The 26,461-nt window shown below is 48.9% G+C and overlaps 11 protein-coding genes across 11 annotated transcripts; 3 read left to right on the top strand and 8 right to left on the bottom strand.

The window, feature by feature from the left end:
* Positions 1–494: 494 nt before the first annotated feature.
* On the bottom strand, positions 495–1,235 carry N7446_002181 (uncharacterized protein; the record flags this gene model as incomplete). The annotated part of the gene is made up of 2 exons (XM_058510930.1): positions 495–1,069; positions 1,124–1,235. The coding sequence occupies 2 exons, from the start codon at positions 1,233–1,235 to the stop codon at positions 495–497; spliced, it is 687 nt and encodes a 228-aa protein (XP_058376466.1).
* A 179-nt stretch (positions 1,236–1,414) lies between these two features.
* N7446_002180 (WD repeat protein) lies at positions 1,415–2,957 on the top strand (the record flags this gene model as incomplete). Its single annotated transcript, XM_058510929.1, has 2 exons — positions 1,415–1,687; positions 1,736–2,957. Exons 1-2 carry the CDS (start codon positions 1,431–1,433, stop codon positions 2,955–2,957), a joined length of 1,479 nt encoding a protein of 492 aa, XP_058376465.1. The 5' UTR covers positions 1,415–1,430.
* Positions 2,958–3,164: 207 nt separating this feature from the next.
* Positions 3,165–3,605, bottom strand: N7446_002179 (uncharacterized protein; the record flags this gene model as incomplete). The annotated part of the gene is made up of 1 exon (XM_058510928.1): positions 3,165–3,605. The coding sequence occupies one exon, from the start codon at positions 3,603–3,605 to the stop codon at positions 3,165–3,167; it is 441 nt and encodes a 146-aa protein (XP_058376464.1).
* Positions 3,606–4,337: 732 nt separating this feature from the next.
* On the bottom strand, positions 4,338–6,401 carry CweA (uncharacterized protein; the record flags this gene model as incomplete). The annotated part of the gene is made up of 4 exons (XM_058510927.1): positions 4,338–4,529; positions 4,580–5,839; positions 5,880–6,278; positions 6,360–6,401. The coding sequence occupies 4 exons, from the start codon at positions 6,399–6,401 to the stop codon at positions 4,338–4,340; spliced, it is 1,893 nt and encodes a 630-aa protein (XP_058376463.1).
* A 1,395-nt stretch (positions 6,402–7,796) lies between these two features.
* N7446_002177 (uncharacterized protein) lies at positions 7,797–8,321 on the bottom strand (the record flags this gene model as incomplete). Its single annotated transcript, XM_058510926.1, has 1 exon — positions 7,797–8,321. The coding sequence occupies one exon, from the start codon at positions 8,319–8,321 to the stop codon at positions 7,797–7,799; it is 525 nt and encodes a 174-aa protein (XP_058376462.1).
* A 2,802-nt stretch (positions 8,322–11,123) lies between these two features.
* N7446_002176 (uncharacterized protein) lies at positions 11,124–13,711 on the bottom strand (the record flags this gene model as incomplete). The annotated part of the gene is made up of 8 exons (XM_058510925.1): positions 11,124–11,301; positions 11,365–11,423; positions 11,477–11,559; positions 11,616–12,017; positions 12,075–12,194; positions 12,243–12,495; positions 12,546–12,849; positions 12,894–13,711. 8 exons carry the CDS (start codon positions 13,709–13,711, stop codon positions 11,124–11,126), a joined length of 2,217 nt encoding a protein of 738 aa, XP_058376461.1.
* Positions 13,712–14,568: 857 nt separating this feature from the next.
* Positions 14,569–16,793, bottom strand: N7446_002175 (uncharacterized protein; the record flags this gene model as incomplete). Its single annotated transcript, XM_058510924.1, has 13 exons — positions 14,569–14,777; positions 14,837–14,917; positions 14,969–15,034; positions 15,100–15,272; positions 15,420–15,442; positions 15,500–15,766; positions 15,817–15,935; positions 15,997–16,051; positions 16,104–16,150; positions 16,206–16,395; positions 16,450–16,468; positions 16,535–16,654; positions 16,726–16,793. The coding sequence occupies 13 exons, from the start codon at positions 16,791–16,793 to the stop codon at positions 14,569–14,571; spliced, it is 1,437 nt and encodes a 478-aa protein (XP_058376460.1).
* A 1,150-nt stretch (positions 16,794–17,943) lies between these two features.
* Positions 17,944–19,005, top strand: N7446_002174 (oxidoreductase, short chain dehydrogenase/reductase family; the record flags this gene model as incomplete). Its single annotated transcript, XM_058510923.1, has 4 exons — positions 17,944–18,398; positions 18,453–18,564; positions 18,629–18,742; positions 18,805–19,005. 4 exons carry the CDS (start codon positions 17,944–17,946, stop codon positions 19,003–19,005), a joined length of 882 nt encoding a protein of 293 aa, XP_058376459.1.
* Positions 19,006–19,221: 216 nt separating this feature from the next.
* Positions 19,222–20,207, bottom strand: aspf2 (major allergen Asp F2; the record flags this gene model as incomplete). The annotated part of the gene is made up of 3 exons (XM_058510922.1): positions 19,222–19,263; positions 19,320–19,759; positions 19,817–20,207. The coding sequence occupies 3 exons, from the start codon at positions 20,205–20,207 to the stop codon at positions 19,222–19,224; spliced, it is 873 nt and encodes a 290-aa protein (XP_058376458.1).
* A 680-nt stretch (positions 20,208–20,887) lies between these two features.
* On the top strand, positions 20,888–22,449 carry zrfC (putative ZIP Zinc transporter; the record flags this gene model as incomplete). Its single annotated transcript, XM_058510921.1, has 4 exons — positions 20,888–21,114; positions 21,162–21,323; positions 21,375–21,615; positions 21,667–22,449. The coding sequence occupies 4 exons, from the start codon at positions 20,888–20,890 to the stop codon at positions 22,447–22,449; spliced, it is 1,413 nt and encodes a 470-aa protein (XP_058376457.1).
* Positions 22,450–22,569: 120 nt separating this feature from the next.
* N7446_002171 (GNAT family N-acetyltransferase) lies at positions 22,570–23,852 on the bottom strand. The gene is made up of 3 exons (XM_058510920.1): positions 23,476–23,852; positions 22,799–23,368; positions 22,570–22,746 (listed from the first exon to the last, which is right to left on the bottom strand). Exons 1-3 carry the CDS (start codon positions 23,590–23,592, stop codon positions 22,708–22,710), a joined length of 726 nt encoding a protein of 241 aa, XP_058376456.1. The 5' UTR covers positions 23,593–23,852; the 3' UTR covers positions 22,570–22,707.
* Between the last annotated feature and the right edge of the window lie 2,609 nt (positions 23,853–26,461).

Below are 26,461 nucleotides of genomic sequence, written 5' to 3'. Positions count from 1 at the left end.
CAAGTGAGACAGCACACTGCAACCAAAACTGAGTTTCATGGCTTCATGGCAGAGATGGGGCAATTGTAGCCGGCGGGTTGAGGACAGGTGCAGGGTGCACGACATATCAATCTCCTGTAAATAGACTATATGTGACTTTTAACCCCTATTTTCCGGAGTAGTAGCCACGGTAATCTCAGATGCTGTTCCCTCAATAGTCTGAAGACATGGCAGTACACGTGGTGTTCAATGTAGTAGGAGCCGCTGGGACACATGGGCGTACAGGGTGCTGCCTGGTGTTTGTATGCCATAGGGTATGGACAGAGAATGTATATATACCGACACCATGTGCAGAGTCTGTACACCTGCAAATGGTGCGGCCCGATTCGTCCACGAAGGGGTTGGATGAGGCTCTGCGGTCTCTCGCGTATTGTAGTACGGCTAGAGGCATGAGCCTCCGAGGAGACACATGCGTGGATGTAACCTGAGGTGAAATTCAGCACATGCCACAGACTTCATCGTCGGTCGTCAACCTCAGTGTCCACATCCGTTGTGGCAGAAGCCGAACGAGTTAACTTGCGGCGCTTCGGTCTGTTTTTCGTATTACTGCTGGCTCGTTTCCTTCGCACAATTCGTGCTGCAGACTGGTTTGTAGTGTCGCTCTCAGCGCCGGTCTGTTCTTCCTGTTCTTCCAACAGCTCCTGCCCTTCGACGAGGACAAGATCACCCGTCTCACCCAGAGCGTCTTTGGACATCTCCTCAATCAGAATTCCCATTGCAAGTAGGGCTGTCTCATCCATGGTTTTGTGGTCATCTTGGCCATTGTCTGCTGTAGCGTATTCGTAAAAGTCGGCCGCATAAGCATGAATCGTCTCGAGGAGCTCGGAGCTCGGCAGAGATTGATCAGCGGGTAGATTTTCGTGTGCAAAGTACGTCTTCTCGACCTGTTCGCTAACGGGTCCTGCTGAAGTATTCTGTTTGCGGAGGAGAAGTTCCTCCGGCCGGAGTGGTCGAGCGCCTGATGAAGCCGTATCGCGGTGATAAGAGACAACCGGCTGGGATGCTTGGATTCCGCGAGGATTGACACGACCTGGATATTTCAATTAACTGGTGTCCGAGAGGTAAAACCAAGGAAACAACATACCAGCTACCGCATCGTAGAGATTAGCACGCCGTTTTGAGTACCTCGAAGACTTGTCTTCGAGCACCTCAACAGAATTGTCCTGAGTCACGCTGCGCGACCTGCCAGCAGACATTATCGCGATTTGCCAGACAGATCAGTCAAGATTTGACAAATCATCTAGTGCTGCGCAGAGCATGAACGGAGTCGAGACCTCCAAGTCCGCAGAAACATCGGATGCGCCGGCACCACTTTAATCCGGTGGAGCATAGCATCATCGGCCTCCGCAACAACTCCGACTCCGTGCAAGGGCACCGACGCTGATGAATGAATGAATTCCTATCTTCTCAACAGAGCCCTCGGGTCTGTCAATCCGAATGACTTCCACGTCGCTAAAACCACCCGACTAGTCCACCATCTCGAACCCGCTCCAGGCATACGGTTCTCCAGTCGCAGAGCAGCTGCATCAGCAGACCGGACCGAAGATGATGTGGCGCCTTTGGATCAAGAGCTTAGCTCCGCAGCGGAGGTGTTTGCCCACAAGTCTGGCGTGAATTGCCTAGCTGTTGATCAGCTCGAGGGCCGATAGTGCGTGCAGTATCCATCTCCATAGTTGTCAATCTAATGCGCGTATAGTATGATATCGGGAGGTGCCGATCCATCGATCCACCTGTGGGATCTCGAAACAAGAGGTTCAGAGCTTGAACATGTCCATCAATCTTGCGCGTCGGTTAGTAAATCCTCGCATGCCGACGCGCATACACATGCGATTACATCGCTCTCGATTTACCCGTTTGATCCAGTTCCTTCAACGATCTTCTCGACATCGCATGATGGTACATTGAAGCTTTCTACGCTGGATTCACCTTCTATCACCCCGGTCCATACGTTCAGCCTCGACTGCACTCCTTATTCGCACTCGTTCTCGTCTCAGCCTGGGTCTACCCTGCTTGTCGCAGTAGGCACATCCGAACGATCGGTACGATTAGTAGACCTACGATCAGGTCTATCAACACAAGGATTACCCGGACACAATGGCGCAGTATTGTCTGTGGCATGGGCTCCCCATCGACCCCATCTGCTTGCGTCAGGCTCAGTCGACAATCGGGTGATCATATTCGATGTCCGTCGTGGAGGTCACAACTCTGCCATTGCAACCTTGGACATGGATGATCCAGTGGGACTAGGTCTACCAGGGACGGGGTCAATTCCCGGCGGCTCTTATGAGAGCCGTCCGGCATTCTCTCGACATGCCCGTGCTCATAACGGACCTGTGACGGGGGTCCGTTGGACATCCAATGGCAGTCATATCGTGACAACGGGTCAGGACTCGCGGATCCGAGTATGGGACTCGGGGACTGGTGCTAATACACTAGTACATTTCGGCCCTCGAGTCCGCAATAGCTCTTCCTCGCACCTGGCTGAACGCGCCCCGCTGATGGTACCGAAAGGTGCAATGAGTCCCGGTCATGAGACGTTACTATGGCCTAATTTCAATGAACAAGATGACCGCGGCGAGATCTTCATGTTTGAACTCCGCGAGGGAACGTTCGTCAAGCGTCTCCGAGTCCCAGGTCTAACGATTGGGGCACAGAATGTACGTGGTCGATCGAGCGCTCTTAGTGCCGCCCGCGTCAATGATCTAGTGTGGCGTGGCAACGGTGCATCCGGAGAGGGGATCGAGCTATTTTCCGCGCATGGTGATGGAACAATCCGAACATGGGTATCTCGCGAACCAGACGGTGAACCCACAGAAGCCGAGGAAGCAGGCATGGCCGATCGCAAGAGAAAGCGAGACGTTCTAGATGAGATCTACCAAGGGTTCCTCGCTCCCGATCAACCCAGCCTTCAAATATGAACAATGAATCTACAAGCAACTGTACAGTACAAAACAAAGATACGCAAATAACCCGATCAATGTCTTTTAAGACGAAAATCAATTTTCCTACTTTACATCGGATCAAAACGCCATGTCATAACATCATGTACCAAACAGCAGAGCCAAACACATTCGACTCTACCACCGTATTCCAAGATACAAGATTCAACTCGCAAAACATCCATCTTACTCATTGCGCATATTATGCTGACCAACAAACTCGCCCGAATCTTCATCCTCCTTAGCATACCGCTCAAACTCACTGCGAGTATACTTCTGATGCTTCAATTCACGAGTATCACCATGACCAGCATGATGATTAGCACCCATATAAGAATGCTTAGCCTCCACGCCAGCCGGCATGGAGTTCCCGGTACCGGAAATCACCTCGCCGCTCTCGCCGACGTCACGGGTTGAGCGTGGCACGTCGGTGGCGTTGTCGGCGGCCATTGCTGTGGACGGTTCGGCTATGCCGGCGTTGTCGAAGCCGAAGTGGTCGGCTCTTTGGTCTGGGCGTGGGACTGAGGGGATGGTGCGCATTTTGCCTGCGTCGTTGGGCAAATCTGTGCCTGTCGGTGCCATGTCTGAGAGGCTGCCGCCTTGGTGGGCGTCTTGTTGGCGGACCATTTTGGGAGTTGGGGCTGTTTCGAGAGCTGGTTTGATGATATGAGATGTCCGAAGCAGTTCGGACTTTTGGTATTGGTAGAGTGTCTTTTTGGGATTCGACTCTGTTATACTGCAAGAGAAGGAATGGATATATCCAGTCTTTTATAATTGATCCAAAGACTCAATTCCTGTTGGCTTGTACGTACGGGCTGATGTCACAACGTTGGTCTAGGGATGATGAAGTGATGATCTCACATCGGGTCTGCCTTGATTGGTGGTATGCATTATCCACATAGAACAAAGAGGAGCTTTGCACAAGCATTCAGTCAATACTGGAAAATTGAGTCCTCTTTTCTGGTAATTTCGGTGGGGGGCATATGTAATGGCCTGGGTGACGAACTGGTCGCAACTTTAACTTGGTATCAGATCAGAGTTAGACCCACTTGCATTCAAGTTTCGATGTCGATTGTGAGGGTGAAAGTAGTCTGCGTCTTGCAATGAACACAATTGGTGGAAGCGTTTACGGATCTACAGAGAGAGTTGACATTTGAGCTACTATGATGAAAGGTAATAAAGAAAAGTCAAAATTTGATGTTATAGATACTTATAAGAATCCTTAAGGGCACAACTGAACATTAATGACGAAGTCAAACGCGTAGAGTACAGAAGGAAACAAGATGAAAGGGAAGGAGCTAACGAGTGAAAGCGGACTTATACACCAAACGCCTGAGTTTTAGAGGGGAGCTCCCACATCTAGAGGATGAAGGCAAGCACACCCATAACACCGGCGGCAGCGGAGAGAAGACCGCCAGAGAGACGGGCAGCACCACCCTCGAACATGGTAGCGTGCTCGGAGGGAGATGCAGCTGCGGACGACTTGGCTCCGTGTGACATGGGATCAACACCGGTGGGCATCATCTTGGCCATGCTGCCAGAGGGGTAGCCCTGGAGTAGGAAGAGGAGGCAGGGGTGGCCATGGGCACGTGCACGGGGACCGTAGAGTATGAAGCGGCGTGGCTCATGAGACGCTGGGAAGCGTAGGAGTAGGGAGCGTAAGAGCGGACGCCAGACGAGGCGGAGCCCGAAAGTGGGACAGCGTTGGAGAAGACCTTGGGGTCAACTTGGGCAGACATCTGGGGGGTAGCGGCCATGGAGACAGCGCTGGTCTGGGCCTTGTACAGCTTGGGGACCTCAGGGGTGGCGTCCACGGTCTTGTACTGGGTCTTGGTCACGGTGCGGACAACCTCGTGCACCTTGGCGGCACACTCCTGGTGGTCTTCGCGGTGAGGAGCTTCAGCCTCATTGGCGGCCTGGGGAACCTCAGCGTAGGCAGGAGGAGAACCAGCAGCAGGAGGAGCGGGGGCCCCCTGAGGTGAGTCAGATGGAGGAGCAGGGGAGCTCTCTGGGACGGGAAACTCAACGGGGCCGGGGGAAGCCTCGTAGCTGTAAGGACCCTCCTCGTAGCTATAAGGACCCTCCTCGTCGTCCGCCCATGAGTAGTGCGGAGTAGCAGGAGGGTGGACGTGAGTGAAGTCACCCTTGATAGCGTGGTCGTCCTCGTGGTGCTCGTTGACACCACTGGTCACATCGATGTTGGTGGGGTCCGAGTAGTCGGTTCCATCATCATCACCGGAGGGACCACCGATGACAGTGCCACCGCCAGCCTCGCGGCTAGGAGAGTACGCACGGCGGAAAGGAGGGTGAGCACCCCAGGCAGGGAAGTGGGGAGGAGGGTATACATCCTTGTGCTTCAGGTGGATAGAATGATCATCCTCGCTGTGCTCGTTGACATCAGTATCGGTGTCGACGGTAACAGGAGCGCTGAAGCTCTGGCCACCGTCGTTTCCAGAGGGGCCACCCATCACGGTGGCACCCTTCTCATGCTCGCGTCCCCAGCCGCGCTTGAAGGGAGCACCCCAGGGAGGAAAGTGGGGAGGAGGGTATACATCCTTGTGCTTCAGGTCAATGGAGTGATCATCCTTGCTGTACTCGTTCACGTTGGTCTTGAAATGGCCAGTGACAGGCTTGCTGAAGCTAATTCCCTCGTCGTCACCGGAAGGACCGCCAATGACAGTGCCACCGTGGGGATGATGGAAGCCAGCAGGGCCGTGGTGAGAACCACCACCGGGTCCACCCATGACGGTACCATGCTCTTCCTCGGGACCCCAACGCTTCTCAAAGGTCGAGGGAGGAGCATTGAATGCTGCAGAGGGAGGACCAGCGGGACGGCCATGGTAACCATGGGGAGGGTGGAACTGAGGGGGAGGTCCGTGGAACTGAGGGGGGAGGGTGAACGTCCTTGTTCTTGACAGCAATGGAGTGATCATCCTTATTGTAGTCGTTCACCTCCGTCTGGAAGACACCGGTGATGGGCATGTCAAAGCTCTGGCCCTCATCGTTACCAGAGGGGCCACCGATAACAGTGCCGCCAGGGGCGCCACGCTTCTCGAAAGGACCCATGCCAGGGACCTGGGGCCCCTTCTCAACAACAGTGGGACCGAAGTGGAAATGGGGAGGAGGGTACACATCCTTGTGCTTCAAGTGGACGGAGTGATCATCCTTGCTGTACTCGTGGACCTGCGTGTTGGTCTTGATATTGGCAGAGTAGGGACTGGTGAAGCCACCATCACTGTCATCTCCAGAGGGACCCCCGATGACGGTGCCACCAGCGTGGGGGTGGAAATCATGCTCCTGCTGTATAGTTCGTTAGCACATATGTTTATATACAGGTGAGAGGTAACATGCATGCTCAGCAAACTTAGCCTGGGCAGCAACTGCAAGCAGCGCAATAGGGATTCCGGCAACGAAGCCTTTCATGATTGCGGCAGTATAGGTATTACTGTAAAAAGGTATGTATGATCTCGCCCTTCGGGATTAAAAGAGCGACTTCAAAGAAATGCTACGCGAGCACAAAAGAATGGCACGATAGGTCGAAGGTGCTCCCTAAAAACAGCAAGTAGCGCTTTCTAAAGCTTCAGGAGATGTTTATATCTTTAGTACTTCCGGTACATTCATGATGACCGGGCCAACCGGTAGGCATGCCGATCTCTGGACGGACACCGGGCCTCGAGATGAGGCCAAGGCGTGGGAAGAATAATAAGAATGTCGCCGAGAATGAAAGTCAATCCCAATCAGTGCGCAAAGGCCCGTCGATCGAGCTCGGATCGTAAACAACTGCCGTGTGGTCTCCTGGAAGGTGGTGCTGCGGCATTCCGGAGGTGTTTGGATAGGGATGGGACAAGAACCGTAGCATTCACGCACCCTGCTAGCCAACCAGACAAGCCCCTTGTCGATGCTTGATGTCTAAGCCCTTCGAATCACATAGGAGGTTGTGGGGTTGTGATGCCATTGTCGAAGTGTTGATGTCCCAAAGAGACCAGAATATGGTCGATCACGATGCCACCTGGGCTTCGGTTGTGGCACACAAAACCTCCGCCTGACAACATGGGATTCCCAATGATGTCAACAGAAACATTAAGCATTGATCAATGATCAAACAGAGTTTACACGTCCGGACTTGAAGGGCTCGGCAACCCTTGAAACCCGTCAAGCCCACCATCAAAGCACAGCTGGCGAGCCAGGGGGTTCTTAAAGATCTACTCAGGCCCAGCATACATTAATGCAAAGGCTGCTACACTCGCTCAGCTTGAACAGCTTGAGTCAATGGAATGTATCCCGTCTTCGACATTCGAATCCCATCGCCCTCACTGAAGAAGACACATAGAGAAACGAACTTCCTATCGAGGATCATCAATCTCCAGAGCCGAACGCTCCCGCGAGCGGGAGCGAAGGCAACACATCGTCGTGGAATTCGTCCGAAGACAGAACGATGGTCGTGGCGGGCTCCGTTGCTTTTTTGATGAAGAAGAAAAGAAAAAGAAGGAAACGTCGAAAAACTTCGCGGGCTTTTGTAGGTGCGGTGGATCCCCGGCTCGGGGCTACGTTATTCCTTCTTACGTTATGGCTATGCACGTGATCAATAAGTTAACAATAAATTCATCATGGCCCACCTTGACACTGGCCATGGCATCGGTCATTGTGAACATCTAAGAATAAACAGTTCCCAATGAAGTGTCCGATCAAAAGAGAGCATTATGACCTCGCCGCCACAGGTCCAACAAACAAATGAATGGCTGGTCGTGTCTCGAATCAACGCAGACCGCTGTATGATGGGTCAATGATAATTCCACCTTCACAGTCGGAGACACGCACCTAGCCTCCCATGGCTGTCTTCTCGGCACTCGATTTCCAGGCTGCTCCTCCCACAGCGGCAGTGATTCCCAATGCAATCGCAATCATAGTCCCAACTGTCACAACGGCGATCACCGCCTTGAGTGCCATTTTTTGTTTGTTACTCAAGGATTGCAACCAGGTCCGAGGTTTGTTCTCCTCCTCCCACAGCTTAGATCGGCGGGGACTGTCGGTACGGGAGGCCGCGTACGGACCGGCGTTCTCGAGATCCCGTAGGTGGCTATGATTCCGGTTGTTGTTCTTGCTCTCGAAGGTGAGCTGCTCGTAAGAGATCGTAGGACTTCCATGGCGATAGAAAGGAGAGCAGGGCTTGGCACCGATCGAAGGATCAAACTCCTGGTGGCCTCTCTCGGTGATGGAAATGGTAGGTGATGAGGTGATAGAACAGCGGGGTGAATTGATATGAGGTGAGGTAGGTTTCTCGTCGTGACTCTTGATCGATGCGGCCACCTGGGCCCCAATCACTCCGAGTCCATGCAAACTCATCGCGATATTCCACGGCGGCCAGGTGGGAGGATGGTGGCACCCAAGATCAGAAGATCTTGGAGAGTGAGCGTTTCAGGCTTTGTCGCCTCGATTTGGAGCGGGATAGAGGGCGAGGTTCTTTGACTTTGGGAGGTGGTGTGGTTATTGCCTCGACAGGAATGGCGACTGTTGAGACACCGCCGTACATAAACAATGCCGTATCAACCTGGAATGCACTCCAAGTCCAGCTGGCCCGCGGTAGTCTCATCACTCAAATGATGAACGGTAGTTGATATAATTGGTATAGACGGGTGAAGGGTGTGCCCGTGGGAGTTGTAATGGGAAGAGTGGCAGCTTCCTAATACTCGGACTTGGTCTCTAGGCAACTTCATGGATTTTCCAGAACCAAGGAAATTCGAGATCCTACATTCGAGGGCCTCCGTATGGTGAAATGAACTATTTTGGCGGGGACGCAAGGATTCTGGTTCTTCCCGTTTTGCTTTTTATCCCTAGATCTACATCTCGTGCCAGCTCCGGGCAGCATTCCACTCCCTTCTTGGTGAGGATTATCTTCTCCTACAGAAAAAAGAAAAAAAAAAATATGCGATTGGCAGTTGCTGCTTTGATTACATTTTTACCGTTCGATAACGCAACTCCTTGTTCTGTGTCCCTCCCACTTCAGTGCTACGAGGCTCCCACCCCAGGCAGCGTTAGAGCAGCTTCGGCCGTGTTACGAAGGGTTGGTCCTAGGTGACAGGGGCATGCTTGAAGTGTGAGTCTATTACAGCACAGATCCCATCTCTCTAATGATGCATGTAGTATGTACCATACGAGCGAGGCCCCAAAAGCTTTCGTAGAGGTGCTGTAGAATCTATTCAAATATAAATGTTCCCAATTAGTTTGGTTATTACAAAAATTTGTATGTTCGCGTCTGAATACACGATGTTGGATGATGTGCGAATGCTATATGTTCTCCCAGCTAATCGCCTACCCGAGATCTAGCAAAGCGCTCATATTCTGACGGACATAGATATAAAGTTTCAGGAATCAATTTTATCAAGTTGTCGGTTGTGATTTTTCCAAAAGACTATCTTCTGCTGTAATTAGGAGTTGAAAATAATTGTGGTGGACGCCATGTATATGGATGGTGGTGATATATATTGTCTACTCCAAGGTCTCACTATACAATATTGAACCAATATCAAACAATCAAACCCCGAATTTACGACCTACCTATATGCCAAAGATGCATAGCAAGTTGAAGCAGTGCTTTTATCAATAAAAAACGAGAAATCTGTAATAGCCTATTTTATCTGCATCTTATCCCGGTCGCTGGCCACTCCAACATGCCCTGTCCAGTCTAATATCCATAAACTTGCAGCGTAATGCAGTCCTTAATCGAAGCCCACCACTTATACCAAACTGGCCGGTGAATGGCGATTTGAAGTCGGGTCCCTTGTCTGTGAGCAAGTGTTCGCAAACAACTGCACCATACCATATTAATCGCTACTACTTTCTCAGGTCAAGTAAAAGCGCCACGTCGCAACGTCCAGTCCAGCACATGATATTTAGCCAGTATCATAGTCTCGCTCTTATTTGCATGATCTCGAGGTCATGACCTTGAAGTCTTCGAGGTTATAAATATAGGTAGGTACGTAGAGAGGTGTTGAAATATGTTAAAATTGGTACAAATGATCACAATCGAACAAAGTAGCGAAACTTCTCGAATTTATCATGCTCTCAGCTGTTAAATTGCTTGAATCTTCTGTCTCTCGTACCACATCGTTCATATAATACCCTTCGCCGAGCCAGCCAATCTCCGAATAACGCGGGACTAGCTCAAGGTCTCGATATCAGCCAAATCGAAGCTTTTGTTAAGAAATTAACTGAGAGAGGAATAATGTGCTTCCGACCAGTTACTAGAAGTCCTCTGTCTACGTTCCCCCAATTTCTCTGTTCAAAGCCTTAAAAAGGTACCTAATTTTGTCTAAGATGAATATATTGTTTCGAGCTTAGTACCGGCAGAGCTTAGGCCGAGGGCTTCGATTACCTGGCTGGAAACACATTCTTCGTGTCTCAGTTCATGCCTTGCCCAGTCCATAGCAAGGGTATTGGTTATGCTTCGGCTTCCAGACTTTCGGACGCCAAGATATGGGAAAGCGCTAGGGTAAGACTTAATATTCACGTTTGCTGATAAATAGAGGTTTTTTTTTTTTAATTTAACGTAACTTAAGAGCAAATACTTACTGGTATAGAGGAAAGAGGGCAAAAATCGCACCTTGTTTGGGCGGTCCAAAGAATCGAGCTGGGAAGACATGCCACACCCTTGATGCCTATCTTGATGCATATCTTGAACGCGCAGGATCACCCCTTGCGATGTAAAATGCGCCCGACGAGCAGATCCATTCTTCATTAATAAATAATATCAAGTGCCTCAATTCTTCAACGTGTCCCACGCTTTCAGTGAACAACGCTGTTGGATTTTTCGTGAAATCAAGCGCTTAATCGTGATTTGTCGCTCCACATACAAAGCATAACCTAGTTTCGTTGACCTTTTCCCTAACTAATATGCTTCAACCCTGTAGGAGCTCTACGAGCCATTGTGGGAAGAGATCCATGCAAGAAGCAAACTGGATGGATGCCACATTTACGTTATTCGGATGGCGGACAGTGTCAATCAAAATGCGACTGCAGTTTACAATGAACAGAACCTGGGGAACAGCCGTAAGTACCCATATTTACCACATAACCTAAAGGGTCGGAACTCTTTCAAGTATGAATCATATGTCGTAATCAGGATAAGTCCATGTCAATATCGTAATCCTAATCATTGTCATATTCGCCCCAGAACTCTTTCAAGTCTTCAACACGCCAAGCAGTGGCCCAGCCAGTCTCACGCTCAATCCGGACCAAAGTCTCAACAATGGCTGCATGTTCAGAGTAGTGAGACATGGCTTTTCCAGCTATCCAGAGAGGCTGTAACGCATTCGTCCAGCAGCCACTAATGACGGTCGGTTAGCAAATTGTCTCTTGTTTCTGGATTCACCAGAGCGGGAAGACTTACTGGTGTGCATTAGATGCGGAGATCGCACATATCTGCCGCGCGTGCCAGAGAACAGATCTCTAATATTTTATCAGCTTTGTATACGGTAGATCAGGCGTAACAGCAAGCTTACCGGTCTTTTATTCAATACCAGTGTCTTAGGCTTTCTCTGAAGAAGTAACAGGGCAGCGACATGATACATTTGGTTTCCGGAAACTATTTATAGTTAGCTCGACTGTCTCAAGGTTGACGAGCCATAACATGATACTTACTCGCAGACCCATTTCCATACAAGGCAATTGGAAATGCCCGATCTCGACCTTCGCGTTCGGAAGCGGCGACACTGAAAATGGATTTCATCTGCGCCGGGCGGTTTTCATACCATTCTTCCACGCGATCAAATGAATCTGCCCAGCGATGAACAAAGGAATCACCATCATCGTTGGGGACAGACTGGCATGATGTACAGGGATAATCTGGTTTAGACGCACAACCGAAAAGAATATTCACCGTTCTTGCGAGAAGATATACTGTGTAGTTGGCATATGTGTCGACGTTGGTCTTTGCTGAAGCGATGAATGTTTGCGCTGCTTCGTTGTAACTCATGTCACTGGGTCTCCAGTTATGGATTGGTATGATGGTTTCTTCTTCAGAGATAAGGCCGCCGCACACATCTACAGAGAACTCGTTAGTCCCATGTGATAAAAGTGAAGGTTGGAAGAACCTCATACCCATTCGAGCAAAACACCAAAAGAGCGCTTGTTCCTCTTTCCCGGAGAATCCATTGATACCAGCTGCTTGAATGAGGTATGCACATCCGTCTAGATGGCGACGCCATTCTTTGGGGTTGCCTATTTTCGGTAAGCCACGGAAAATATGAGAGGGATAGTAGTACTTACAGCTCAGCATTTCCAAGACACACAAAATGACACAGGATGCAATGACAGGGGTTGTCTTGCTTCCCAACTCTGGTAGGAGGAGATGAATAGCCTCTTGATATAGCGACAAACTTTCAGATTGAGATTTGGCATTTTGTTGTCTTTCAAGCTGCCGTGCAGACAATGCCAAGATAGAGTAGCGAAGGTGGGCTGAAGCCTTGGCCATCTGGGTGAAGGTAGAAGCAAAATGTCGTTGATTATCGAACATATCAAGCTTTTGACGTTAGTTTGAAAACTAACCCGATTGGCAGCAGATTTACTTACCCACGAGCAAATCTCGTTGAGGTAGTTCTCCCACAGAACATGTTCTCTTTCAGGTGGCAATTCAAAACGTCTACTATATCCTGAGCGCCGGGATCCCCTCTCCGTCCTTGTGACTGAGCCAGCATCGCTATAACCTGTTGGGGTATGCACCGCAGGGACGGAATCTTGCGAACTGCGACGACTCGGAAAATCTGGTCTTGCAGTCCATAGCTGGCGATTTCGTAGCGTGGTATGAAGCGCCTCGTACGCAGAGCCAGGAAGGAAAACATCGTTGATGAGATCTGTTGGTCCGGAAAAGACGCCGCTGTCAAACACTGGTGATTGCACTGTTTGATAAGAGCCTGTCACCGACGAATGAAACTGACTATTTTGGCCAAGATCCTCAGTGCAGCGAGATCGTTGATCACGTATTCGGGACTGGAATTTATATAGGGGTGTGACGTGGAGTCGTCTCTAGTTTGAGGCGGCTGAAAGTCAAACTGGAGATTTGGTTCGTAGCGGGAGTCAGGTGATGGTTCTTGAAGACCCAGAGGGCTGACATGTGTTTGAAGTTCAACATGTCCTGGAGTTTCGTCAAATGTCTTTCGTGGATGCGATGACGTATCACTTGAGTATGGCGGTGATAGACCCTGGTTTACCCCGGAATTTGAGGCAGGGATCCCATTGGCAATCAGGGGATTTGTGGGGTCTGGATTGTCCCCCGCAACAGCCACAGGCACCGGTGTAGCACTGTGGTCCGGGGCGGATGGTGGAGGTGATTCATGCACTGATCCTTGCTCTGGGAGCACTTGGTCCTGTTGCATGGGTGCACGCTTTGTCCGTGGGTTTGCAGTATTGACAATCTTAAATTTGCTCTGGCGCTTGCTTTTGCTAGCTGCCACGCCTTGGCTCATAGAGGGGTGGTCTGAGTCTAGCACCTTGATATTCGAGTCGCGAAACGCACCCATCATACGCCATTGGCATTTCTCACCCCGGCGCTTACAGCCCGTGCACATGGGCTTAGCCTCATCGCATTTTCGCCGTCTGCGACTGCAGTTGACGCATCCAGTCCGTGTGCGCTTCTTCCGCTCTGCACCAGTAGGGGGATTCGACCCTTGCAGGTCTAGCGGGACTGAAGCTTGAAGCACTCCCTCCCTGTCATCTGGAGCCGGGCTGGTTGAAAACATATTTGACATTATTGCGCAAAATATGTACCCTGTTGGTAAACTGAAGGCATAGAATGTGCTGGGGATGTAGAAGAGGCGAAGAATCTTTACCGAATTTGGCAACGTTAAGCGCTGGGGTCCCAGCGACGCCGAGACCCACTCGGTAACTTTCCGTTGGTCGCCCCGAATCGGCTTTGTGGAGGGTGACGGGGGTTCCCCGAGGGGCGTCATCTTACGGGATTGGGGTAACCGGGTGAATATGGAGTATGGTGTTGAATGTTGAGCCATGAAACCTAACAGCCGTTGCTGGAAGAAGTCAATGGTTATCCCCGCCCGTGCCAAGACTGTGGTAGGCCTGACAAACAAGGCCATCAAGGCCATCAAGAATATGTACAAGAATGCATGCACATACAATATCGAATTTACTTGTATATCGGCAGTATCTCCGATAGAATATTTCTGCTTCCTGTTTATGGTCTTCGTGTTCTGGATGCCCGACTTAATAAACTGGGGGTGGCGGCTGGTCCTCAATTTGATAATAAGACCTGTGCCGTTTCTCACGGAATTCGACGAGTTGAGTGTGATTCTGCTGGGCAACATAAAGTTCTCTCGGATTTTTAAAATCCCTCAAAAATTTACCTCTTGGATTTCCGGCGCACTCAATCGTTGGCCGTTTGATAAAGAGTCCAATTGGTGCCATCAGAAAGTCGAATTTATTCCATTTAATTAATGTAAAAATGCTGCAACCTTTAAAAATCTCATTATAAGTAACACTATAAGCTATTGTAGCATAATTTATAAGTTTCACACAAAGCAGCCAGCTTATCTCAGGCCCATTATCTTCTTTGGGCATATACTCCGCCGAAAACACGATCAAATTACTCAATATGCTGAGCTTGAACATTTTCAAGATCTTTAGTCGTAGCATTGCCGACACGAGTGTCAACGTCTCCTGCAATACCCATAGATGAATCCCAGTGAAGCTGAACATTTTCGCCAGTGAATAGGCGATCGATCTGCTCCAAAGTGAGATTGCGTGTCTCTGGATAGAAGAAGAAGATGAGCGGTAAGAAGCAGAAGTTGAAGACTGTCATGTTTGTTAGCAAATCATTGATATGAAATGTTCAATCTACTCATAAGACATACTGGCAAAATAGATATAAGTCTTATAGCCAATATTGGCAATGCTGACTGGGGTAATTTCCACAACTAGGAATGTGCATATCCCTGAGTTAAAGCTGTTAGCTTATGCCAGTGTAAAAAGACATCAAAACTTACAATTTGTCGCGGTTGCCATAGCAGCTGAACGAGTTCGAATTGCCAGCGGTGAATATTCTGCGGGCACTGTGTCGAGGTCAGTTAGTAAGGCTGATTCTCAGAAGAATATTTCAGGGAATATTGGTACTCACAAAGCCAGGGAATAGCGAGAAGGCCTACGCCGAAGAAGAAGTTGAACAGGAATAGCATGACAGTGGCAACCAGGCCTGCAGAGCGTCCACCATCCCAGACAGTGCCAGCCAGAATAGCCATGCAGCATCCTTGTCCAATTACGGCAAACATCATGAGCTTGCGGCGACCAAGTCTGAAAGAAATTAGCATACGACCAACCCTAATTTTGATTCAACATACCGTTCAATTGTCCAGATAGGGACCAGGGAAGAAAAAGAAGTATGCGATTCCGTTGAAACCAGCCAAGAGCAACGCGGTATGGTGGGACATTCCAACCGACTGTTCGAAGATAACAGTTGCGTACTGAAATAGAGTTAGCAAGAACACTTCAAACAACATTTCCAATCTGGAAGTACACACATAGGTGATCAAGTTGATTCCCGAGATCTGTTGCATCAATTGTCCTCCCATTCCGAGCAGGGTTCTGTACAAGAAGCGCTGCTTGTTGTTTTGGAAAAGGAGCCTGAAGGATCCTCCCGAGGATGCTTCCTCTTCCTCCTCAACTGCCCGAGTGATTTCTGTGACATCAACATTCACCACTGGATCATCCACCTCGATTTCACGAGCGTTGTGCTGGAGTGACCAGATAATCTGGCGAGCCTTGCTTTCATGGCCATGTTTGATAAGCTATCATATGTTAGTTGGGCAATGAAAAATTTGGACGGATTGTAACAAACCCAACGAGGAGATTCGGGAAGACAAAGCACGCCGAAGAAGGTGAGGATAGCGAACAATATCTGTAGAGCGAGGGGAAAGCGGAATTGGGCCTCGTTCTTGACATAACTCATTCCGTAGTCTTCATGAGTCAGTAATTAGTAAAGAGGTCAGTTGGAATATAGAGTTGGAAGACAACTTACCAACCCAGTACGAGAGCATCACACCGAAGATGTTAATAGCCAGTTCGATGGCCAGCTATAAGAAGGGTCAGCATCATGATTTTCAACAATATTGAATACAGACATACTCCCTTGCCTCGGCTTGCAGCCTTACTTAGTTCGGAATGCCAGACGGCTACAACAATATTAGCAATCGCAAGTTATTATCTCCAAGCGGATGGAAAGCTCACGAATAGTGCTGGTGTTGAGACCATTTCCAACACCGGCGATGATGCGACCAACAATGAGATGAGGAATGCTGTAGGCACTGGCCTGAAGCGCAGCACCGATACTGAGGATAACACATCCAGCCAGGATGCACTTGCGTCGACCGAGCCGTTCACCAAAGAATAACGAGAGAATTGCACCCAAGAAACAGCCCTAAATCTGTTAGCTGTGAACTATAAATATGACGGAGTCTATATGCCAACTTACGATTTCATAAATGGCAACACTGTGTTGCAACACGACAGGTTAGTTGCGGTCATGCTTCGAGGGTGTACAATGTAGGTTTACTTACACTGTCCCCTGCAAAGAAGAGCTTCCGTGCCCTGACTTGGTTGTATCAATTTCGGGGAAAATTGCAACAAATGCATCTCCAGTCAACAGACTGGACATCACACCCTGGTCATAGCCGAAGCTAATTGTTCACGTCAGCAGGAGCCCAACGACGCGATGCCATTAGTAGTCTAGTATGAGGTTTCGACTCACAGCAGGAAGCCACTGCCAGCAGTGGCTGTGATAGCATATGTCAACAGCCGGCCAGCGAGGAGAGTCATGATGATATCGTTTTCCCGCAAACAATTGATCGGGGTAAAAATCTGGGAAGTGAGCAGCAGCAAAGGATGTTGTTGACTCGGGCCTAGTCAAGACAGTGGGGCATTTCACTCTTTATAAACCGTTTGAATACTGTAGTATAGTCCCTAGAAGGCAAAAAGTGGCGCCATTTTAGATTCCACGATACCGTGGCGTAATATCCCGCGTCGGCGATCTGAACTCCCCCGGGTTGCCATGTTTCTGGGCCGGGTAGGCTCCGCGTTTTGCGGGGTGCATCTCGGAGGCAATGACGAGAATAAATGCCGCATCGGGTATGAATTAGTACCATTTAAGCCGAAGGTGTCCTGTCGCGGTGTAGAACACCATTTCACGCGCGATTATCTTCCTTAATGCAACTTAGATTCCCTTCCGTAGATGCCAAAAAAAAAAAAAAAAAAGCCAGGCAACATATTGACTGCATGATTTACAGTCAGAAAATGACAGAGAAAGATAGGCGAGGTCAGCCCAGGGCTCAAGACATCAGTATCCACAGACCGGCTAAGCTCTTAAATGGCGCAACACACTATTTCCGTATTGGGAAGAATTAAGCACTCCACCGCAGATGCACGATTTATTCGTTATCATAACATTTAAGTCACGTGCTAACGGGTCTATAGGACTCCTGTCCGCCTCGTTGTTCCGATATTTCAGTTCTCCAATAACACCTTCCCCCGAAGATGTCATCTGCATACTCAGGTACCGTAGCCCCAATTATTCCCCAGTCTATCGCCCCGCCCCGCTACTCTGCATCCCAGACTAACCATATGCAGTAATATTTAGCACCCACCTAGGTCATAGGAAACACGCCTGACTCCATGTGTCCACTGTCGACCGGGCCGCATCGGCATGATTTGTCGGCACGGTGAAACTGAAAAAGTTTGGACCTTGGGCTGATAATCATATGTCTAATAATGTTCCACTGTGGTCCTTCCAGCTCAACAGTTCCCTAGTTGGGTTGTACATAGCCGCTGCAGGCGATTAGTTGTCTGCAGGCGACTGCACCAAAATGTATCCTATATGAAGTAGACGTCCTCCAATTTTGGGAAAGGAAAGTCTCTCAGAACTTAAAATTCACATTCTTCTTTACGCCCATAATCCCAACCTCAACCCACAATGGCCCCCTCTATCTCGCTTGACCACATCACTCCGGCTGTCGTGCCGGAGTCTAACGAGACGCCCGCTGCCTTCGCGCCGGCCAATGACCTCTTCTCTCTCGCTGGTCGCACAGTCATGATCACTGGTGGTGGTCGTGGTCTTGGTATGACCTTGACCACCGCCGTCCTCGAGGCTGGCGGCGATGTCGCCTGTCTGGATCTTCTGGCTGAACCCAACCAGGAGGAGTGGGCTGCTGTGCAGAAGACGGCTAAGCTGCGCGGCTTGCAGGCGACCTATGCCTCGTGTGATATCACCAATGAGGAGGCCACCAAGAAGGCTCTGGAAGATATTGCCGCGGAGGCAATGCGCCGCAACAAGCCTCTTCGTGGTGCCATCACTTGCGCCGGTATCCAGCAGATGGTTCCTGCGCTTGACTACCCCGTTGAAGGATACCGCAAGATGCTTGATGTCAAGTGAGTGGGAACACACTTAAACAGAATAACAAGACACTCACAGCTTTCCTTCAGCGTTCTTGGAACATTCATCCCTGCCAAGCACTGTGCTCGTATCTTCATTGAGCAGAAGACTCCCGGCAGCATCGTGATGATCGCGTCTATGTCTGGCCAGATCGCCAACCGGGTATGTCTCCTAACAAACTGATTTAAAATAAGCACAAGATGCTAATATGGTTTTTATTCACTAGGGATTGACCTGCACCGCATACAACTCATCCAAGGCCGCTGTCCACCAGATGTGCCGATCCGTCGCTCAGGAATGGGGCCAGCACAACATCCGCGTGAACACCCTCTCTGCTGGAGTAAGAAACCCTTCACACATTTCCTCAACACAGCCAGTCTTAGCTAATGGTTCACCAATTAGTACATCCGCACTGCCATGACCGATGCTCTCCTCAAGGAGAAGCCCGAGGTCGAGGAGACCTGGATGCGAGGCGCTCTTCTTGGCCGCCTAGGTGCCCCAGAGGACTTCAAGGGACCCACCATCTACATGCTTACCGACTCCAGTGCCTGGATGACAGGTGCTGATCTCCGTGTTGACGGTGGCCACTGCGCATCGGCATAAGTCACTACTGCTTCATAAAGTGAGGAACGATGGATGAAATAGACGTGGCATGTTTACGGCGTTTGACTTTGGATTTTGATATGGTATACAAAATTCTTATGAATAGATATTCAATTGCACATATTATTTTTGAATAAGCAGAGCGTGAGGGCTCTGAGGGGATCTATAAGAGCGCTCTTCACATCTCGTCAACGTTGTATGCTTTTCTCCAATTACCTAGGTGCAGTGAAGAACGCCACCGTCGTGTGTATGGCAGTTCTACATAAGTCAGTCAGCTTGAGCCATATAATTGAGTGACGCAAAGATCTACTTACCTCTGGCACCTCAGACGTAGTCGAAGGCTTGTCAGTGGTAGTTGCAGAAGGAGTTGATGTTGTTTCATCAGCATGATCTTCGTGCTCATGCTGAACACCCGGGCAACCGACTCCCGGCACCGCAATATCATAGGCATAAACCTCCAATGCAAAGTACTGAAGAGTTTCCGAGTCATGAGTTGACAAAGTGGCATTTTCCTTCGCCAGGTCAACAACCTCCTCGTAACCATCTGCAAAGTGATCTATCCAGTTCTGTCCCACGGCAGGGACATGATACAACCGATGCAAAAGGTCACTTGCCCAGAAAGTGTTGGTTTCGGATCCAGAGACAGTGTATCCAAGGCCGCACATCGTGGAGAGGGAACGACGGGTTTCATAACTCAGGTCGCAGATAACGGTCTCGTGTGTGGCATTTTCGCCGCGCCAGTGTCCGGCGTAACCTACAAGATGAAATGTTTAGCATAGCAACTCTCAATAAGCGCAGAGAGGTGCCTTACCTTCAAGCTCGCAGTTTCCATCAGGATTGTCGCATCGGAACAAGATATCCTTCTTATCACCGTTGACCACAACATCAAACGCGCCAACTGCTTCCATGGAGGGACGATCACCAAAGTACTTTCTGTAAATTGCACTTTCGTTGCTCCATCTCAGAATATGGTCTTTGGCATGTTGAGCCAGAGCAATAGCCTCAGTGAGACCTAACTCGATCTGGCGATGTTGGGTTGCATTGCAGCTGGAATGAATGGGATGTTGGTTCACAGCGCCGGCGTTCCAAGGTGCAAGCCCGGTCTGAGAGAAGGGCTGGGTCTGATTGCCTTCAGATGTTCCCGAAGTGGGCAGAGCTACAGCAATTGCCGCTGAGGAGAGTAAGAAATTGAGGAACAACATGTTGGCGAAGGAAATTTGAAATCGTGTTTATAAGTATCGTAGCAAGCCGCCCTCTTGCACCCTTTATATACGCATGTCTACCATGCTTTCAATCCACCGCTCCCTATCCACTATCTGTCAATCATCGCCTCAACTGTTTGCCAAGGGTGGCTTTTGACATCCTCGTTTATACTGTTTTCGTGGTCTAATTCATTCACGCAACACCAAATCCAGGGTAGGAGGCGGGATATTGGTCTATTGTCTTTGGTGTTCGGGGAATTATATTTGCCAAGAGAGGACCTTGAGGGCTTGTTTCTCCGCTATGACCTAGCTTTCCAGCCAGAAGGAGAAATTTTTGATCTTTGATGCCAAGAGAAAAGGCTCGGCGGAAGGTTGCCAAGAGGCTGGGCGGGAGTACCTTGGAGGAACAAGAGACAAGGAAGCGACCTGGTCCGATAAAAAGACCCTCTTTGACGGCCAGGGTTGCTCTTGGCGGACAGCTAGAAGAGTCTTCCGCTTGGCAGCGGGAACCTTGGGGGTGAGACCCTGGAGTATGTGCTCTCATCCCCGATACCAAGCTGCCTTTTTAGAGAGGATTGCCGGCCTGCAACCTACCATTATCTTGAAAAGCTATTTCCTTCTTGGGACTTCATTCTTGGCTATACTTTACAGTACTTGTTCAGGGCACTGTTCCTTGTAAGATGCTCATTCTCAGATCCTTCCTCATATCACTCGGCATTGCTGGAGTATATGGGCAAACTGCGACTACCTCAGCCCAGACATCATCCGTCACTGGGTGTCATACTCATGGCTCGGATATCTATTGCATTGACGGAAATGGCCATGAAGTCTTGGTCTCGGCAACATCAACCCCTACAAGTGGAGTACCAGCACAGTACACCGGGTGTCATTCTCACGGAAGTGAATCGTAAGTGGCCAACATCTGGCTCTGACACAGTATGCTAATATGCAAAGCCGTAGATACTGTATGGATGCAGATGGAAACGATGTTTTAATCCAAGAGGAAGAAACTACCACAGAGAGTGAGACTGAGAGCAGCCACGATCATAGTGAACATGTTCATGGGGAATCATCCGCCGAAACCGAAACGAACTGCCATTTCCATGCAGGTGTTGAGTCAGTCTACGAAAGTCACTTCTTGTGATCATTGCTAACATTCAATTTAAGACATTGCGTCAGCGAGGGTGAATCAGAGGAAGATAGCCATGCCTCGTGCGGTATCCAGACACGAGACTATGATGTGCCTTTGCGAATTGGCACACTTTTCGTCGTTCTCGTCACTAGTGCAATTGGTGTCTTTGCTCCAATTCTATTGTTGAAGCTCCCCTTTGCCTCTATCAATGGCGTGGTATCGACCGTCATCAAGCAATTTGGAACTGGTATTATCATTGCAACAGCTTTCGTCCATGTAAGCGGTCTCAACTATGTCGATCTATCACAAGCTAACAGATCCGACTAGCTGTATACACATGCCAATCTTATGTTCACCAACGAATGTCTTGGAGAGCTCGAGTACGAAGCCACTACTTCCGCTGTGGTCATGGCCGGTATATTCCTTGCATTCTTGTTGGAATTTATTGGACACAGAGTTGTCGTCGCTCGTAACAGTAAGAGAAATGTTTCCGAAGCATCAGCATCTCCTTCCGAGTCCCAGCAAACAACCCAAAAGGGCCAGTTTGATCATCCCCAAAGCCAGCAGCAGCCCACCCTGGCCTGTCTCGGCCACAGCCATGGCCCTCATGACCCAACTACGCCCAACAACAAATTTTCAGTCCTCGTCATGGAAGCCGGTGTTCTTTTCCACAGTATTTTGATCGGCCTCACTCTTGTCGTGGCTGGAGACTCCTTTTACAAGACACTCTTGGTGGTCATTGTCTTCCATCAATTCTTTGAGGGATTGGCTCTCGGTGCTCGCATTGCTACCCTTCCGGGGGCCATTTTCCCTTCTAAGGCAATTATGGCGACGGCGTACTCGTTGATCACACCTATTGGTATGGCTATTGGACTTGGTGTGCTGCACACCTTCAATGGTAATTCCAGAAACACATTGATTGCCCTCGGAACACTGGATGCGCTTTCTGCTGGTATTCTGGTGTGGGTTGGTGTTGTGGACATGTGGGCCCGCGACTGGGTGATTGAAGGAGGTGAAATGTTGAATGCACACATTGGGAAAGTGTTGACTGGTGGCCTGTCCTTGGTAACTGGATTCGTATTGATGGGTCTACTTGGGAAATGGGCTTGAGTTTACAAGGCACACTTAGATCTCAGTCTGATAAAGCAACCCCGAAACCGGTTGGAAAATACTACGTGACGAGAGAATCTGGGGCTTTCGATGGGTGTAAAATGAAATATATCATGTTCGCTGGCATTGCTAATTAAGAATGATCACCATCAATATGCTTGAACTCAAGTGCTAACATCAGAAATCATGTCATGTCAATCGCTCACGCGTAGAGCTCCTGTCTTGTTTCTCCTACGGAAGACAACTTGCTTTGAAATGTTAAGATTTGGACTTGGGACTACGAATCATGCAATACAGCTGATGCTTTCGGTCAGCCATTAAAATGGGCAGTGTAGCCATGAGCACATACCTTGCAAACATCCCCTCCATCCACACACTCAATCTCCCTGACGAGCTCGAATCCCATCTTTTCATAGATGCACACATTGGGATATCCTTTAGAGCTTTCAAGGTAGCACGGCATTCCCTCCTGATCGGCCTTCTCCATCACACATTCCATAAGCTTCTTTCCCACGCCCATGCCACGAGCCTCGGAGTTCACACCGACAACATTGCAAAAGTAATATCCACGAGGATCTTGCCAGATAGAATCATGGGCGGTTTGTTGCACCTGCTTCCAGATCCAGTATCGGCGCACATTCAGACCCCCACGACCAAAGAAGAGAATATTGTTCGTAAGTTGGCGGAAAGAGAGAAGCCATTCTTGAGCCCAGACAGACCAAGTCTGTGGTCTTGAAGGAGCCTGTGGCGAATACCACCAGCCAACTCCGACCACTGTTCCGGGTGGTAAACGGACTTCGAGGTCGTTTTTCGTCTCATTCGCGGCACGGGTTATTTTCGCGATATATATGGGGCAGTCGCAGTTAATGCCGTATTGAAAATGGGCCGCGAGGGAGGCTGCGTTTCGTTGGATGTTGAACTATAAAGACCCGTTATTCCTTGAATCTCCGCTTCGCTTTGTGCCACTTTTCTCCCCGAAGCCACAGAGCCTCAGGCGTATGACGTTCGGGTAAAGGTAGCTCGTACCTTGGATGGATCATCAAATGCCCATCGAAAATAAGGATCATCCGAAAATGCTTTCTGCACACAGTCTACAGCCCCAGGTATGTCCCTCTGGGCCAGCGGAACAATCTCGATCGCCATAGTTCTTGGCTTGCCACTACGGTTTCGCAAACGGCGATGGTCGATTCAACGGACAGGTCTAGAGGCCCGGGTACTTTTTCTACTGGCTCTGCGAAGAGGTTGAGACAGAGATATAGTATAGGAATGCCAATGGAGCCGTTGGGGACAATGAGAGAAAACCTCCATCTAAGTAAAGTTGATATGGTGATGGTCCACAAGTTGATGGGGGAGAAGGAGAGGGTAGCCAAGTCTTTGTTTATGGTAAGATTGTCAGCAATCCGTAAGGTGACGGTAAACAGAATCCGAGGAAAGGAAGGGTCCTCATATAGCTGAGCTCAACGATCCACTTTGTTGATTATCACACTTATCTTGTCCTTTCTGACCAGCGTGTCTCACTAGCCTTTCTAGGCAGCTCCAACCGGGGTAAGTACAGACGAACACTGGGGGTTGCATCGCGACCAGGGAGTTCCGGCGGTAACCGCGGCGGAACGAGACTGGTTGGAGACCACATGACAGCTTGCATAGATAAAGGATTTTAATATGCTCGAGTGTCTTGAGTATGCTGAATCATTCGGTGAATCCCTTGATCTCAAATGCAATAAAAAACGCGGGGATCGGTTGTGTTGGCCTCGTATTGGGCCATGTGGGGGAAGCTAATTGCAATTAGGAAGGTTGTTGCGGGCAGAAAGAGAGATTGGCTGCGAAGAAAGCGGACGGATACCGCGTATCAGTCTTATCAATTGAGATGTTGATAACAAGGATGGAATGGGATTTGGGAAATATAGATCGGGATCGCATATAGGGTCCTTAGTGCGCACTTTATTTCCGATGGTTCAGGAACCGAGTTTGTTAGCCTCAGGAGTAGCAAGGGCTAGAGATTGGTTTCTTTGTCATAAATTCTACACACATCGTGGAGATAACTGTGGAGGAATCCTGTTGAATTCTTTAAAAATAGGTTAAGACAGGCAGGAAGTTATTGCGGAGTTTTCACTAGTGTTGTTGGATTGGCAGGTACCTGTCGGCCAATCTCAGTCCTATTCCCGAGCTGTAAGCAAAGAAAATCACAGGCCTATCCGGAGAACAAAGAATATAGCAAAAGACTTTTGTGTCTGTCTCCTTGTGTGGTCAGCCTCCTCTTGTTTGTTGCCTTTCTTCTGTGTTAGGAAAGTAACAAAGGATTGTACCCCGCCATTGCTCTCCCTGTGTAATGGGGCAGATATTTACTTCGAAAGCCAGCTTAATGCAACCTAGAAAAGGTACAAATAGCAGCGTCTCGGCCGTCCTGTTAGAATCCACGACATCAAGCCGCTAACAACATCTCGCTGACATTCAATCTCTAACCCTAACCACGGTACGCCCTTGTCCCTTACCCTACCACTAAAATCACCCAAAATAGATCCCATCAAGCGAGTTGCCGTCATTGACATCTTGCAGGAACAGACTGATATCCTGGAACATTTCCCCCATCGTTACTCCAAGATTCCTCAAAAATTCGAAGAAGCTATTTACCTGTTACGAGAGCTTCATCTGGAGGCCTGGGAAAACGGTCACACGCGTTCTCAAATAGTGTGCCATTGGTCTCGGTTTTGGTTGAGAGGACATATCAGAACTCTTGAAATGGGATGCGACAGGGAAAAGGGCGAAGAAATTGCACGAAATATCGAGTTAAGAATCGTTTTCGAGTTATTGGAGCCAGATGAATGCTTCTGAGACGACCTGTTGGGAAATTCTGAAATTCACATCTAAGTTATGCATTACATTCATTCATCTTAGAGCTTTGTTATGCCCAGGGGTAGCTGATGGTAGGAACCAGACCGAGATAGCTCATAAACATCGAGATCAAAACATAGAACCCAGATGCTCTGGTAAAATCATTGCTGGACTCTTATTTGAATCACGCTTAAAATGTAAACTAGCCGTAGATCTCCGCTTATAATAAGAAATAGTGTCATTTCAACTATAATAAGAAATGGACGTTAACCCCACAGAGCTTAATCAATGAACGTGGTTGTGCCATTACCACTCTTCGAGAGCTCCCGACGGGCGACTATGTTTGGTTCAAACGATCTAGGCAACTCCACATGTGTCTGATCCACGTCTCTAGAATTTTGTTCTTTTTCTACGTACCAAATGATTCACGTATATTGGTTGTCACCATAGATGCCTCAAGCCTTTTGTATACTTGTTGCTGCGCTTACCCTATGTACATGTGTTTCATATGTTTGAGATATCAGCCCGCTAGATGCTTCGCCCATGCATTGGGTGAGGGTTCGTCCTACACATACATGTATCATTAATAATGATGGCTGGATTGACGGACAGATGAATTGAGTCCCATGGGCTAAGTTTTTAGAACCAAGAATATTTGGGAGTAAGAAAAGCAATTGTTTAGTTGATTATATTAAAGCTCTAATTTACGTATTTTGCATGTTGAGACTTGAACGACTACAACTCAACACCTTCGATCGGAGAGTAATTTAGAATTGAAAATTATGGGAAGATGGCTAAATGGCAAGAAGGTTCCATTTTGTCACGATATCTATCTTCCGGTTGGCAGCAAGTTGTTCACCTGTCAAATCGAACCGTCAAAGTTATAAATTTGCTTGTTACGCTCCAGGACTGTCTAAAACCTACCTTTCTATCTTTCTTAATTTCTTTTTGGGCTCATTTTCTTTCGGTTATTGTCCTCCAATTCATAACAGTTTGGGTTTTCTTTCCTTATGCTTCTTTTCCATACTTCAAAACAGCAAAATGCGTGGGTACAGGTAATGAGGGGAGGAGGAGAGAATTCGCATGTTTTCCGTGTTGGTCTTTCGGGCATTGGGCACAATAACTGAGCAGCAGGACTATATCGAAGAATACGGAGATGAAGTTTGAACCTGTTGCTCAA

Source organism: Penicillium canescens (assembly GCF_028828765.1).
Source record: "Penicillium canescens strain IBT 15451 chromosome Unknown utg000002l_segment0_segment0, whole genome shotgun sequence".
In the NCBI taxonomy this organism is placed as follows: Eukaryota; Fungi; Ascomycota; class Eurotiomycetes; order Eurotiales; family Aspergillaceae; genus Penicillium; species Penicillium canescens.
This window is presented reverse-complemented; position numbering and strand designations above follow the sequence as displayed.